Genomic DNA, 14,162 nt, shown 5'->3' with positions numbered 1-14,162 from the left:
AAAAGCATACAAAATACAAACAGAAATCTCTGAGATAAATATAGTAACTTAAATATTCTATCTTTAAGTCACAAGTTTAAGTGCAATCTAGATCTGTTCATCATTTCATAAACCCCACCATTACTACAATCACTACCCCTTGGTTGAAGAGTGTCAACAGGGAATTCCCGCGTGGTCCAGTGGTTAGGACTCAGTGCTTTCACTGCCAAGGCTGGGGTTCATTCCCTGGTCAAGGAACTAAGATCTTGCAAGCCACGCAGCGTGGCCAAAATTAAGTGTTAATAATAAAGAGCAGACAGAGCAAACAAATATATCCTCTTCACTCTGAAACTGTACTGAGACCTAACAGCTCAAAACATACGAGAGCTCTCCAGGGACCCTGCTCCTATAAGCTTAAAAGCAGGCTGTCCACGTAACCACTTGTATGCTTACGAATGCAAATCTCTTACGGAGCAGTGTTCAAAATTAAGGAAGTCAGATTTAAATTATATTCATCTATTTAAAAATATTAAATATAGTCACTGACATTCTCTCTTCTTCCAAATTACCTGCTCTTTCAGGAGCTGTTCACAGGCTTCATGTAGGGTTCCTGTCTTATTGGACACAAAAAGATACTGTTTCTGCAATGATTCCAGATGCTGAAGAGCACTGTTTACATCATTCAATATAGCATCACACTGCTCCTGAAACCCAGACAAGTAATCCCTCATCTGTCTAGAAAACAGAACCAAAAGGGGATTGGCAATAATATTTTCCCCCAATAAGCATAGACAATAAACAACAAAATCTTGTTTTTCCCACAAATGCTTGCATTTCAGAAGGAAAGTCTGACCTGGTCACAAACATTTATTAATTCAGAAACGTAGCAAAAACTATGTCACAAACTGTTTCCATGCTTAAGGAGGAAAATGACTGAAACTATGAGCAACAAAAGGCATCAGCCTTGGAGCCATAAACTGGCTTTTCACATGTAGGTCAATAAATCATGGGCTCAGCTCTCCAAGACTGGGACACCAAGGTCATCAAGCAGGTCCATCCCTCAGGTCAAGTCTGCCTTTGAGGGACAAAGTCACGGGAAGAATTCTGGACTTGGAAGACGTGAGTCCAAGTCCCAGCTCTGCCCAAGTCTCCATAACATTAGGCAAGGATTCAACATTTCCAGACCCCAGTTTAGTTATTTGTAAAATGGGGATAATGTTGCTATGAAGACCAAATGGAATCATACGTAAAAGAGCCTAATACAGTGCCTAGCAACAGTTGTCACTTAATGTTAAATGAATGCAAATGTTCAACTCAGAGCCCCCAAATCAGCTGGAGATCACAGTCACTTCCTCCACGCCGTCAACACATGCAAACAAAACAGCGCAGCCCAGGCGCAGCCCAGGCGGCCATCCCTAAAGTCTCCTGGGCCTCTCCCTCTAAAGAGAAGACAGCAGGGTTCTTGACAACACTCCCACTCCATCTCAAGCTATCTAAAAATCAGTGTCTCCCTCCTAACCTGACTGACTCCTCTTTTAATCACACAACTCCCACCACCAGTTGTAATGACCTACATCTTCTCTGCTGCTGCTGCTGCTAAGTCGCTTCAGTCGTGTCCGACTCTGTGCGACCCCATAGACGGCAGCCCACCAGGCTCCCCCGTCCCTGGGATTCTCCAGGCAAGAACACTGGACTCGGTTGCCATTGCCTTCTCCGATGCATGAAAGTGAAAAGTGAAAGTGAAGTTGCTCAGTCGTATCCGACTCTTCGAGACCCCATGGACTGCAGCCTACCAGGCTCCTCCGTCCATGGGATTTTCCAGGCAAGAGTACTGGAGTGGGGTGCCATTGCCTTCTCCACCTATCCTTAAACAACACGTGACTGTTCAAGTTTTCTTTGTACCTTAATTTTATTTAAAGACACAGATTACAACGGTTCAGATGATCTAAAAATCAGGATAGCCAACAAATGAGAGCCACATACCTATATTTAGTTCCTTCATCCTGATCCATCTGAGTTTGTAGCTTTGCAAACCATGAGAAAAACTGAAAAATAGAGTATTATGTTGTCAATAAAACTACAACAAAATGAAGAGTGGCTACAAGCTAAACAGCAAGTCAGAAGGGCAGACACTAAGTCGTATTGTTTGGGGCTCAGACATTAAAAGTTTGAAGCCAGGAGATGATAATTTAATTGCATGATCAGTGTCTATATGCTAGGGAAAGCAAAGTATCTTAAAAACACTGGCCACATTCAGAGTCAAAATAAGAGTATTAACAAGACAATATGTGTTAACAGGAATAAATATTTCTTCCCAAGAGGTTATTGCCTACCTGCTAATTTGCCTAATATGAGTAGGTAACATAGGGCTTTGGGTAAATATTAATATTATCCAATAATAATTGTGAGAATATAAGCTCAGAAATAATATAAAGGAGTGGTTTAAAAATATAGCTTTTGCATCAACTAAACCTGGATTTGAATTCTGGGCCCACCATCAAGTTGTATACTTAAAATGAGTACATTTTCATTATATGTAAATTATAACTCAATGTATTAGATTTTTTAATTTAAAGAGAGATATGCAAGTGTAAATTTAATCCAGATTTTTTTCTCAAATACTCCAAATAAGTTCATAGACATGGTGCCAGATTATCTACTATAGTTCTCAGGTGGGATCTGAAGTCAAAGGTATGCTTTATTCTCCTAAGATATTACACTTGCCAAGCACCTTGGCTCTCGTTCCCTGAACCCTGATTGTAAGAGAGGGAGGTGCCTTTCAGATCCACGCTGGCCTGACTCAAGAGCCAGAGCTTTTCACCACTCTGCGGCACTGCCTTTCCTGACTAAGTGTGTGCGATTCAGCACATTTGCTCCATGTTTCACTTGGTAACCGCCTTAGCTTTGATTTTTTCTTTTTAAACTGAAGTTATAGTTGATTTAAATTTACAGCTGTGAACAAGTAAAAATAACCAAAAAACAACCAATCACATATGTTAAATTACTGAAAAATAACCATAAGCTTTCGTCTAAAGAGAATACTGAGGTTTTTAAGAAAGAAATTACCTAGCAACAAGTGGGGGCAGGTCTGTGTATGTCCATGTGAGCACACACACATGCTAGAGGGGCACACATTAATACAGACACACACTGGGAGGAGGTCAAACAGGCATAAAGTATCAAAACCTTAATAAATGTAATAGTCTATCAACATCCAGACTTGGAATATAGTATTTTTATCTGTACTACAAATAAAACTAGGCAACAGGTTCACTTAAGACACTTAAGAAATAGCCACTACTAACACAAAAATCACAAAATCAAGACTGTTCTGGCAAGAGATACTGCTTTGGGAAAGATCCCTGGTGTTTTCCTTACTTGCTGCATATAATACATCCTTCTCCCACACACGTAAAAAAATTCTAGAAAGATTTTAACTACAATTTTAAAAGGTCAGAAGTTTTAATTAGGGCCTTTTTTTATTAGCCCTCTCTTGAGACATTTAAAACAATAAATATTCTTAGAAGTAAAAGCTACCACTCACCTGCTGTGCCGTTTCGATTCTTTCTTCTTCCATTCCTAAGGACGTGAATCCCTTCAAGAGAATGTCTTCTGTAGATTCGGGCACTACTGAAGTCTGTGCAATGGGCAGTGACTGGGAGGTTAAACTGCATAAATCTTCAATCGGGAGCTTGAAAAAAAAGAGCCACAAAGAGATTCAAATAAATTGAAAATTCTCTGAACTCAACTCAAGATTGGTAGTCCATCTCAGTTGTTCTGAAAGAGAAAGAAATGTTTTCCATTAAATCATCTGAGGTTAGTAATTGCCATATAATACTAACACTTATAGTTAGGCTCTATCTATGGTGACACAGCCATAAAGAATCTGCCTGCCAACACAGGAGACACAAAAGATGTGTGTTCAGTCTCTGGGTTGGGAAGATCTCTGCAGGAGGAAATGGCAACCCACTCCAGAATTCTTGCCTGGAAAATTCCATGGACAGAGGACCCTGGCAGGCTATAGTCCTTGGAGTCGCCAAGAGTCAGATACGACTGAGCAACTGGGCACACACACACACATATACATTAAATGCTAGTCTCAAAATATAAACAGGATACCAATATCCCATTAGTAAAGTTTTAGGCTTATCTTTTGAAACCTGGTGATGAATCTGTACTAATCTACACACATTCTCCTACGGAGCCTCTGGTGAACTAGCACCAGTCGAAGGCAAACCCTGTGTGCTAATGAAAGCAACAGGCCTCTCAGGCATCAGCACAGAAGAACGACCTCCGTAACCCCAACCAACAGAAGACCAAGCGCACCCAGAGATCAAGGGCCACAACTGCACCTCCTGCCACTCTCTCCACACAGATGACAGACTTCACCCACATCTTCCAGCTGACCGCTTCTGAAATCACAACTGAAGAGAAAGAATTTCAGAGTGTCCCATCAGAATCCTGAGTGCCTCACTTTGATGCCATCAGACCCAGAATACTGTCTAGTTTCCATTACTAAAGATAGTCCCGGTGTTCATTTACCTAGAGTCACACAGGCAGGCTGTTTTTAGACCTAAAAGGGCCGGGGGCGCAGTGTGATTGCTGGGGAAGGTAAAAAAGCCCCAACTGTTTCTTTTCAATCCCAGTTTTCAGCCCTTAGCGCATGACATCTAAGTCTAGCAATAAAAGACCTTAATCCAACGTTTTAAGAAATTGCTTCTTATTTTTCTAGATACAGAAATTTCATGTGAAGGCAGTATTTTCTTTTTAAAGCTAAAATAAAATAAGGGAGATATAAAATGCACCATCATTAATTTAGAAATATGACCCTTTAAATGCAGGGGATTTTGTACCTGGGTTCACGTGGGGCTGTCCTCACTTTATAGCACAGCCTGCTTTGAACTCCTGCTCCCTATTTTTTCAGCCACGCAGTTTTTGGGATCCTAGGTCCCCCACCAGGGATCGAACCCGCATCCTCAGCCGTGAAAGCATGAAGTCCTAATAACTGGACCACCAGGGAATTCCCTGCTCCTGCTCACTTATGAGCTGCGTCACAATGGGCAAGTTACTTAATATCTAAGCATTTCTAAGTTAATGACGGACTTCCCAGGTGGCACAGTGGTCAAGAAATCCACCTGCTAATGCAGAACTGGACAAGGAACAACAGACTGGTTCCAAATGGGAAAAGGAGTCCGTCAGGGCTGTATGTCGTCACGCTGCTTTTTTAACTTCTATGCAGAGTACATCATGAGAAACGCTGGGCTGAAAGAAACACAAGCTGGAATCAAGATTGCCGGGAGAAATATCAATAACCTCAGATATGCAGATGACACCACCCTTATGGCAGAAAGTGAAGAGGAACTAAAGAGCCTCTTAATGAAAGCGAAGGAGGAGAGTGACAAAGCTGGCTTAAAGCTCAACATTCAGAAAACGAAGATCATGGCATCTGGTCCCATCACTTCATGGGAAATAGATGGAGAAACAGTGGAAACAGTGGCTGACTTTATTTTTCTGGGCTCCAAAATCGCTGCAGATGGTGACTGCAGCCATGAAACTAAAAGACGCTTACTCCTTGGAAGGGAAGTTATGACCAACCTAGACAGCATATTAAAAAGTAGAGACATTACTTTGCCAGCAAAGGTCCATCTAGTCAAGGTTATGGTTTTTCCAGTGGTCATGTATGGATGTGAGAGTTGGACTATAAAGGAAACTGAGCGCCGAAGAATTGATGCTTTTGAACTGTGGTGTTGGAGAAGACTCTAGAGTCCCTTGGCCTGCAAGGAGAGCCAACCAGTCCATCCTAAAGGAGATCAGTCCTGAGTGTTCATTTGGAGGACTGATGTTGAAGCTGAAACTCCAATACTTTAGCCACCTGATGTGAAAAGCTGACTCATTTGAAAAGACCCTGATGCTGGGAAAGATTGAAGGCAGGAGGAGAAGGGGACGACAGAGGATGAGATGGTTGGATGGCATCACCGACTCAATGGACATGGGTTTGGGTGGACTCCAGGAGTTGGTGATGGACAGGGAGGCCTGGTGTGCTGCGGTTCACGGGGTCGCAAAGAGTCGGACATGACTGAGCAACTGAACTGAACTGAACTCAATGCGAGAGGTGTGAGCGACACAAGTTCGATCCCTGGGTTGGGAAGATCCCCTGGAGAATGAAATGGCAACCTACTCCAGCATTCTTGCCTGGCAAATTCCATGGACAGAGGAGCCTGGAGGCCTACAGTCCCTGCCAAGAGTCAGACACGACTGAGCACTTTTCATTCATTCAATACAGAAATTAAATTATCTGTATGGGACCACTGCAGAAACAAGAAAACAGACTTCTTGGATCACTGGGAAGCTGCACAGAGGAAAAAAAACAGTTCAGGAAGGAGACTGATCCTCAGTGTTCCCACAGACGAGCCTGACTCAAGAGCCAGGAGGGTCTTGGATGTATGTAAATATGTATTAAGGGCATCACCTATTCACATAAACTCGTGCTGAATGGCGACACAATCTCTGCATATAAAAGGACTGTCGGGGGGTAAGAATTAAGTTTCTGGAATCTGGTGAGAATCTACCTTGAGTTTAAAGTGTGGCCAGCAACCATCGGCTGCCACCAGAGGTTCCAAGGACAGAGGGAGCTAAGCGTGCCTGCTCACACTCTGTGCAGCCGCTCACCACAACCGCTGCCTCCCAGGGGAGGCGCCACCGAGGCTGGCGTGCCACGCACGGGCACAAGCCCCTCCAGACAGCAAACCAAGCTATCGGAGCTGCTGCTATTATCACATTATTATTATCACCACTGCTATTGATGAGTAGAAACAGAGTAAGCAAACTTACTTTATTAATCTGTATTGAAGTATGATTTACAATGCTGTTAGCTTCTGATGTACAGCAAAGTGGTTCAGCTATATACAAACACAGATTTTTCTTCAGATTCTTTCCTGCTACAGGCTATTACAAGGTACTGAATATAGTTCTCTGTGCTATACAGAGAACCTTGTTGTTAATCTATTTTCTATACAGTAGTAAATACCTGTTAATCCCAAACTCCTTAGCTATCCGCTCCCTCTTCTGCCTTTGGTAACCATAAGTTTGTTTTCTACATTTGTGAATCTGTTTTGTAAACAAGCATTTGTATCATTTTTTACACTCCACATGTCATACCATATTTGTTTTTGTCTGACTCACCTGACTCAGCATGATAATCTCTAGTTCATCCATGCTGCTGCAAATGGCATTACTTCATTCTCTTTTTATGGCTACTTACTAGTCCACTGCATATAAGCCCAATCTCTGTAGTTTATTCATCTGCTGATGGACGTTTAAGTCGCTTCTGTGTCTTGGCTGTTCTAAGTGGTGGAGCTATGAATACTGGAGTGCATGTATCTTTTCAAAGTAAGAGTTTTCCGGGCTGGAGCGTGAGGGCCACTCGAATTCCGTTTGGAGGCTTCTTTGATCTCTCAGAGTAGACATCATGAGCAAAGCTCACCCTCCCGAGTTGAAGAAATTTATGGACAAGAAGTTATCATTGAAATTAAATGGTGGCAGACATGTCCAAGGAATATTGCGGGGGTTTGATCCCTTTATGAATCTTGTGATAGATGAATGTGTGGAGATGGCAACTAGTGGGCAACAGAGCAATTTTGGAATGGTGGTAATACGAGGAAATAGTATCATCATGTTAGAAGCCTTGGGACGAGTATGAACAATGGCTGTGTTCACCAGAGAAATCAACGCTTCCATGTGTCCCCTCTCCACACATTATTACCAGAAAAATTGGGTTGTGTACATTTTCTTACTTAACTTTTTTGTTAAATAAACTTTTGTAATAGCAAAAAAAAAAAAAAAAAAAAGAGTTTTCCGCTGAGGCACGCCAGGAGCGGGACTGCTGGATCGCACGGGAGCTCTGTTTTTAGTCTCTCAAGAAACCCCATACTATTGTACATAGTGGTTGCACCAATTTGCATTCCCGTCAACAGTGCAAAAGGGTTCCCTCTACAGAGCACATTGATATATCAGAATTGAACTGCTTCTTGGAAACAGAATAGTCTGTAAATGACCTTTATCAGTTATTTATGAACAGATCATGACAACATTCAAACACATAATTTTCTCAGTTTATACGTTATCTAAGAAGCTCAGACTGGTAAAACATCTACCTGCAATGCAGGAGACCTGGGTTCGATCCCTGGGTTGGGAAGATCCCGTGGAGAAGGAAATGGCAATCCACTCCAGTATTCTTGCCTGGAGAATCCCATGGACACAGGAGCCTGGCGGCTACAGTCCATGGAGTTGCGAAGAGTCAGATACGACTGAGCAATGAACACACACACAAAAGGTAAAGGGATGGAGATGTGGATAAGGCACAGATTTGAAAAAAGAAAAAAGTAGAAAGCAAGAAAGCACACGGAGGTTAGGCTGAAATAAAAACGCTAGATAGAGTGTGGCTTGCGGTCTTATGATAAGAAAAATACAATCTGCGAACTATATTCCACCAGAGAGCTGAGGTCCCAGTGTCATCAAGCAGCTAAAAATCGAGAACACAAGGGCACCTCCAGGCACACCAACAGCTGAGGGTTGAGGAGGAACGTTAAGAAAACACAAAATTCAAAATGATAGGAAACATTTTCTTCCCATGGACCCATTCCCCAGCTACCCAGTTCCCTCCCCAGGAGCTACTAATGTTAACTAGTTTCTCATGAAGCTTTTCTAAAACAGGTTATGCATATACAAAGGAAGTGTACCTTTTTTTTAAAACCCAAATAGCAGTATAATATATACATCTTTGCCTTTTCATTTGATATGCAGCATTTCCAACAGAGTGTAAGAAAAAGATGGAATTTATTTTCTTACTTCAAATTCACAACTCTTGTCATTAAATTATAACAAAGGCATTATTTTACAAGTCCAGCAGTTTAGAATGATTATATCAAAATCAAGTTGCCCTCTTCCTTTCTCAGCCCTTTCAATTCTTCTCTGAGGTAATACCAACACTTATAATTTGAGAAACGTTTCTAAGGAATTTGAGGGTAAAATGAAGAACTTTTAAAAGCAGAAGGAACCAAAGAGATTACCTGTAATTTTTATCAACTTTCTTTTATAAATATTATTCCCATTTTTATTCCAAATCATCAGAAGAGTTAGAAAGTTCACTGTTTTCAGTAGTATTTTTGTTGGTTATTCCATAATTCGAAAACACAGGTTAACAACACTGCGTGTGAATTCATCAATTTAAGGTCCTATCTACTGTTCCCATGGTATAAAGTGAAATTAATACCCTTAACATCTCCTTCTATATTCACTCTCAAATTCTGTTACCCATATACCATCTCTTTTACAGACTGCCAACATTTGTACCGTTAGATCATCAAGTCTTAGGTGCAGGCTTACTGAAACCACCTTTCTCTGGGTGTGCCACACCCTCAACACTGTCGTGTCGTAAGGACCTGGGGGCGTCATACACGTGTGCTCTGCCTGCCACTGCGACCAGACGCATCCTCTGATATACTTTAGAAAACAGAATCATACGAAAACTATCTACTTGAGAAGGTACTACACAGTTACCCCAAATAGAATCTGTAATCTGGACGTTGTGAATAAATGAGATAATCTGAATTATGAAGGAGCATTCTACTTGATCACTTCATGCACAAATGACTACTTTCCAACCACAAGGACTTTTAAATATCAAGAAGCAGAAGGCAGCTTCCTGTCCTGTTGCCTCGTTCTAATACAAAACCATTTTCTCTCAAGCCAAACAAGCTAGAAGCCGCATTGCAACCACTTCTAAGAAACAATTTTTTAGAATCCCAAAACAAGTTGCTTTCTAAGAGGTTATGAGGGACTTCGCTGGTGGTCCCTTGGCTAAGACTCCTCACTCCCAACGGAGGGGCCCGGGGTTCAACCCCTGGTCAAGGAGTTAGATCCCACATGCCACAACTAAGACCTTTGGTGCAGCCAAAGAAATAATAAACAAATACGCTTTTAGAAAAGAAGTTCTCAAAAGATGTCCTCTCTCCTCAAAGCACCTGCAACAGAATGGGAAATCAAGAAGGGTGCGCTGGCGTCACCGACTTCCTGTTCTGGCCACTCTTTCACTCCTGGAGAGGAGACGACTGGACACCTCTGGTCCGCGTGCATGGTCCCGGTGTCCGGACGGAGAAGACATCCACCACCGGAGAGGAGCGAGCCCGGAGAGCTACTGCATGTAAACTGGGACACTGACATGTCAAACACTAATTACAAACTCTCAAGCCTTGCCTGACCAGCTGAGCGGGGCCAGGAAGAAACAAGCAAATATGCCTCTCTCCCCAAACTTTTCTCGTGCAGTTTTGGGTTGGAGAAAATCACTTTTGTAATCAATGTAATAAATTTATTCCCTAAATGAAACCTGACATTATCGACTCTGCTTGAGCAAATCACTGAAGAGATACAGATGGAGACTCAGAACCTTCCTCAAGGCACCTAACTCCTTCTTTTCTTACCTCTGGTCTGAGTGACACCTACATCAGCTCAAGATCCTAAGATCCTAGCCTGTTCTTTTAAGGTACTAATCATTTGGGGAGAAAAGCACATACATAATACAATACTGACAGGTAGCTTGCTGTATGCACATACATGATTTAATTCTCACATACCCTGAGAGGCACATATCATCCCCATTTTATAAAGAAGAAACAGTTTCACAGAAGTATCAATCTAAGGTCACAAAACCTTTAGGAAAACAGCTCTAACAGTCAATTACAGGTAACTTTCAGGGTAAATCATCTCAGCATTTCATTCAGAATGACTAAACTCAGCAGAAAGAAAAAGGCTCTCATGACTAAAAAATATGCTGTAGCTACAAGAAACCAGTCTACCTATTACTCTACCACAAATTTTCTTATTTAACACCAACTTAATGTAACTCCTTTCCAAGAAAAGACTAGTTCACTTTCATAGAAAAGAAAGTTATTAACAGCTTTATGATATTTACTGAAAGTTAGCTGGTCTCTTCAGAGAAGGCAATGGCACCCCACTCCAGTACTCTTGCCTGGAAAATCCCATGGACGGAGGAGCCTGGTAGGCTGCAGTCTATGGGGTCTCGAAGAGTCGGACACGACTGAGCGACTTCACTTTCACTTTTCACTTTCATGCATTGGAGAAGAAAATGGCAACCCACTCCAGTGTTCTTGCCTGGAAAACCCCAGGGACGGGGGAGCCTGGTGGACTGCTGTCTATGAGGTTGCACAGAGTCAGACATGATTGATGCAACTTAGCAGCAGCAGCTGATCTCCTACTATCCAACTAACTTGCTCAGTTCCTGCTGTTCAGGAAACACTTTATCTCCTGAAAATTGGAAAATGCTACAGAAAATCCTTTACAGATACCCTGGTTGGACAAAATAAAAACTGAGGCATTTTTTTCTCACTGCCAATGTTAAAAGAGTGACAACAGGGTTAAAAAATTCAATTTCAGTCTTCCCTGGTGGTTCAGTGGTAAAGAATCCACCTGCCAATTCAGGAGACACCAGGTTCAATCCCTGGGTCAGGAAGATCCCCTGGAAGAAGAAATGGCAACCCACTCCAGTGTTCTTGCCTGGAAAACTCCATGGACAGAGGCACCTGGAGGGCTACGGGCATGGGGTCCCAGAGAGCCAGATGAGACTGAGCACACACAGGCGCATGCAAGCCTCCCCATCCGACATTCGAAGGGAAAAGAGGGCTGCTGAAAGCAGATGAGCGAGGAGAAACCCCTCAGAGGTTCCAGGATGGGTAAATGACAGGCTGGCATCTGAGTCTCACAGGAATCCAACACTAGGGGTGCACACACCAGAAGACCCTCACTGAGCCGTTGATCTTGTCAGACTCTACCTACCCAGGACTTTACACTGCCTTTTCCTCCAGCTAGATTACTTTTCTTGTCTTTACAATGCAGGCTTCTTATTTTCCAACATGAGTTCTCTACTCAATTAATTTTTCAAAGGCCTTCCATCTTATCTGAAAGGGCATACATACCTTATTCCTTGGTGTCATACCCTCCTGTTTTATTTTCTCTATATCCTGGACCACCATTTGAACTTACCTTCTTCTCTCTTTTTTTTAATATATTCATAATCACCATAATTATGTAAGCTCCATGAGGCAGGGATCTTGTCTTTCTTATCTTTCCATCCTCAATTCCTGGCCCTCAGTTACACATAATATATGTTAAATGACTGCCTACTAACAGTAGGCCTTATATTGCAAGACTATCAGGTAACAGGATGAAAATGAAGAGATTCCATTTACTCCTCTCCAACCGCTTCCCCTCATGCTCAATGGGAATAATAGTTTGTGACCCAAGAGAACAGAAACAAGCTGGGTCACCTTTCTTATGGAACACAGTTTGCCAAAGATACTGTGATGTCCAAGTATACTGCTTTGGTAACAGGCCAGATCCAATTATAAACAGACTGAAATATTTACAGAGCAAACAACTTCTATTCCCCAAGCATAAAAGGCTTTGATGGCAACGCCAAAGCAAATTTCTACCTGCTTCTTCATTTATTTCAAATCCACTTTCAGCACAGACTTATACAGGTGGACAGAGAAACCCAAGAAAGAACACTTGTATTTTACTGCAAAGCATGAGACAGTTTAAGTGAGAACTTTCAAACCAAAGTTCTTATCCTGTAAAAGCTTAAATCGCTAAACTCCACCTGTCTTCGGACACCAAGTGTGTGAAAACAAGGCTTCCAACATCAAAAGTAACTATGGATGCAAATAAAATTACCTTCTGAACCTGGCCCCCCAAACTAGAAAAAGTTTGTCAAACGTCTGACAACTCATGAAAGGTACTTCTTGCTCTTATAATTAATTGAACTGAATCACACAGGCAGTAAAATGCATAGCATCCCAAAATGATAGAACTAGAAACGTTGAGACTAAAACCGAAAGCCAGCATTATCTAATAATGTACCGACCTAGCTTCCAAAGAAAAACATTTTTACTGCTCTGCTGTAAGTTAAATATAAACACAACCTGCACTTGATTCGAGAGCTCAACAGATCAACGTGCGATGAATGAAAACTGTCACCCCAGACTAACTCTGGTCTTCCCCAGGCGCCCCTAGGGAAAACGGAAGCCGGGTAGTCATTAAGGTGGCAAACGAACACCAACAGGAGGCTGTCCTGAAAGCGAAGCACTTCGGGTTCGCCTCGCTCTCCTTCCGGGAGAGGGTGGGCGGCAGGACTGGGCCTCGGTGACCCCAGGGACACCCGGGGCGAGACTCCCGGGGCAAAGCTCCCGGCCAACCGGCCCGCGCCGCAGGGGGAGCGCCGCGGTCCCGGGCAGAGAGAGGCCTGACAGCCCGGGAAGGGGAGCGGCCTCGCCCACTGGAGCCGTCCCCGCGCCCGGGAAGGAGGGCAGAGACCCCGGGAGGCGGTCTGCAGGGCGGGCGTCGGCGGACGCGCCCACGGAGCTGACCCAGCCCGGCCCCCGCCGTCGCCTCACCTCGGCCGGCACGGGCAGGGCCTCGGCAGCCGCCTTCAGGGCCAGCACCGAGTCCGTCTGCCGGTCGGTCAGCGGCGCCTTCGTGTCCGCTCTCCCATCCCACAGAGCTAGCTTCTCTCGAGCGTCCCGCTCCGCCGCCGCCTCTGGCAGCGACAACAGCAGAGACGCCTCCGCCATCGCCGCCTCCCCCGCGGCCCGCAGCAGCAGCGGGGAGGTGGGGACCCCGAGAGAGACACAGAGAGGCCCGGGCCACTTCCGGGAGCGCCGAGGCTTCCAGCGCGGCACCGGCGGCGGGGCGGGGCGAGCCAGAACACCCTGACTCCGGAAGCGATTCCCTCCCCTGCGTGGGCGGGACTGAGTCCAGGACCGACGTGGCTTTCGACGGGGTACAAGTATTTCCGGTTGGGATGTAGACCGAGAGGACGAAGGCTCTAGGGCCTAACGGAAATAGACTTGCCCCTACCGGAAGCCCCTGCCTCAACATCAATAACTTTATTGTTACGTGTCGTTATTGACAACTGTGCTCCGTGACCCTGCCGGCAGGGGCCTTACTGAGCTCCAGGATCTGCTGCCTCCCTCAGCTCACAGCGCCGTAATCTGTGGACTGTGATTTCCGTGTTGACGTGTTGAGTTACCACAACTTTTCAAACATTCAAAATTCCGCTGTTATAAACCTAATTTATGAAAACATAAAAACTCAAAGGCTTAGGTATATCA

At 43.8% G+C, this 14,162-nt stretch overlaps 2 protein-coding genes across 4 annotated transcripts in view; one reads left to right on the top strand and one right to left on the bottom strand.

The window, feature by feature from the left end:
• Nucleotides 1-13,728, bottom strand: part of COG3 (component of oligomeric golgi complex 3) — a 59,943-nt gene extending 46,215 nt beyond the window's left edge. For all 3 annotated transcript variants that reach the window (XR_006060912.2, XM_027973548.3, XM_060394314.1), the window contains exons 1-4: nt 13,446-13,728; nt 3,524-3,670; nt 1,963-2,024; nt 549-714 (exon numbers count right to left, since the gene is read on the bottom strand). Coding sequence is in view for 2 of the 3 variants with exons in the window: in XM_027973548.3 (XP_027829349.1) it covers nt 549-714; nt 1,963-2,024; nt 3,524-3,670; nt 13,446-13,622 (552 nt within the window). In the remaining variant the exon portion in view is untranslated. The remainder of the gene's footprint in view (nt 1-548; nt 715-1,962; nt 2,025-3,523; nt 3,671-13,445) is intronic.
• LOC121820418 (small nuclear ribonucleoprotein G-like) lies at nt 7,405-13,382 on the top strand. Its single transcript, XM_042254673.2, has one exon. It carries the CDS (start codon nt 7,448-7,450, stop codon nt 7,676-7,678), a length of 231 nt encoding a protein of 76 aa, XP_042110607.1. The 5' UTR covers nt 7,405-7,447; the 3' UTR covers nt 7,679-13,382.
• Nucleotides 13,729-14,162: the final 434 nt, after the last annotated feature.

Source organism: Ovis aries, chromosome 10, assembly GCF_016772045.2.
Source record: "Ovis aries strain OAR_USU_Benz2616 breed Rambouillet chromosome 10, ARS-UI_Ramb_v3.0, whole genome shotgun sequence".
NCBI lineage: Eukaryota > Metazoa > Chordata > Mammalia > Artiodactyla > Bovidae > Ovis > Ovis aries.
Note: the sequence above shows the minus strand (reverse complement) of the source record. Positions and strands in the feature narration are given on the sequence as shown.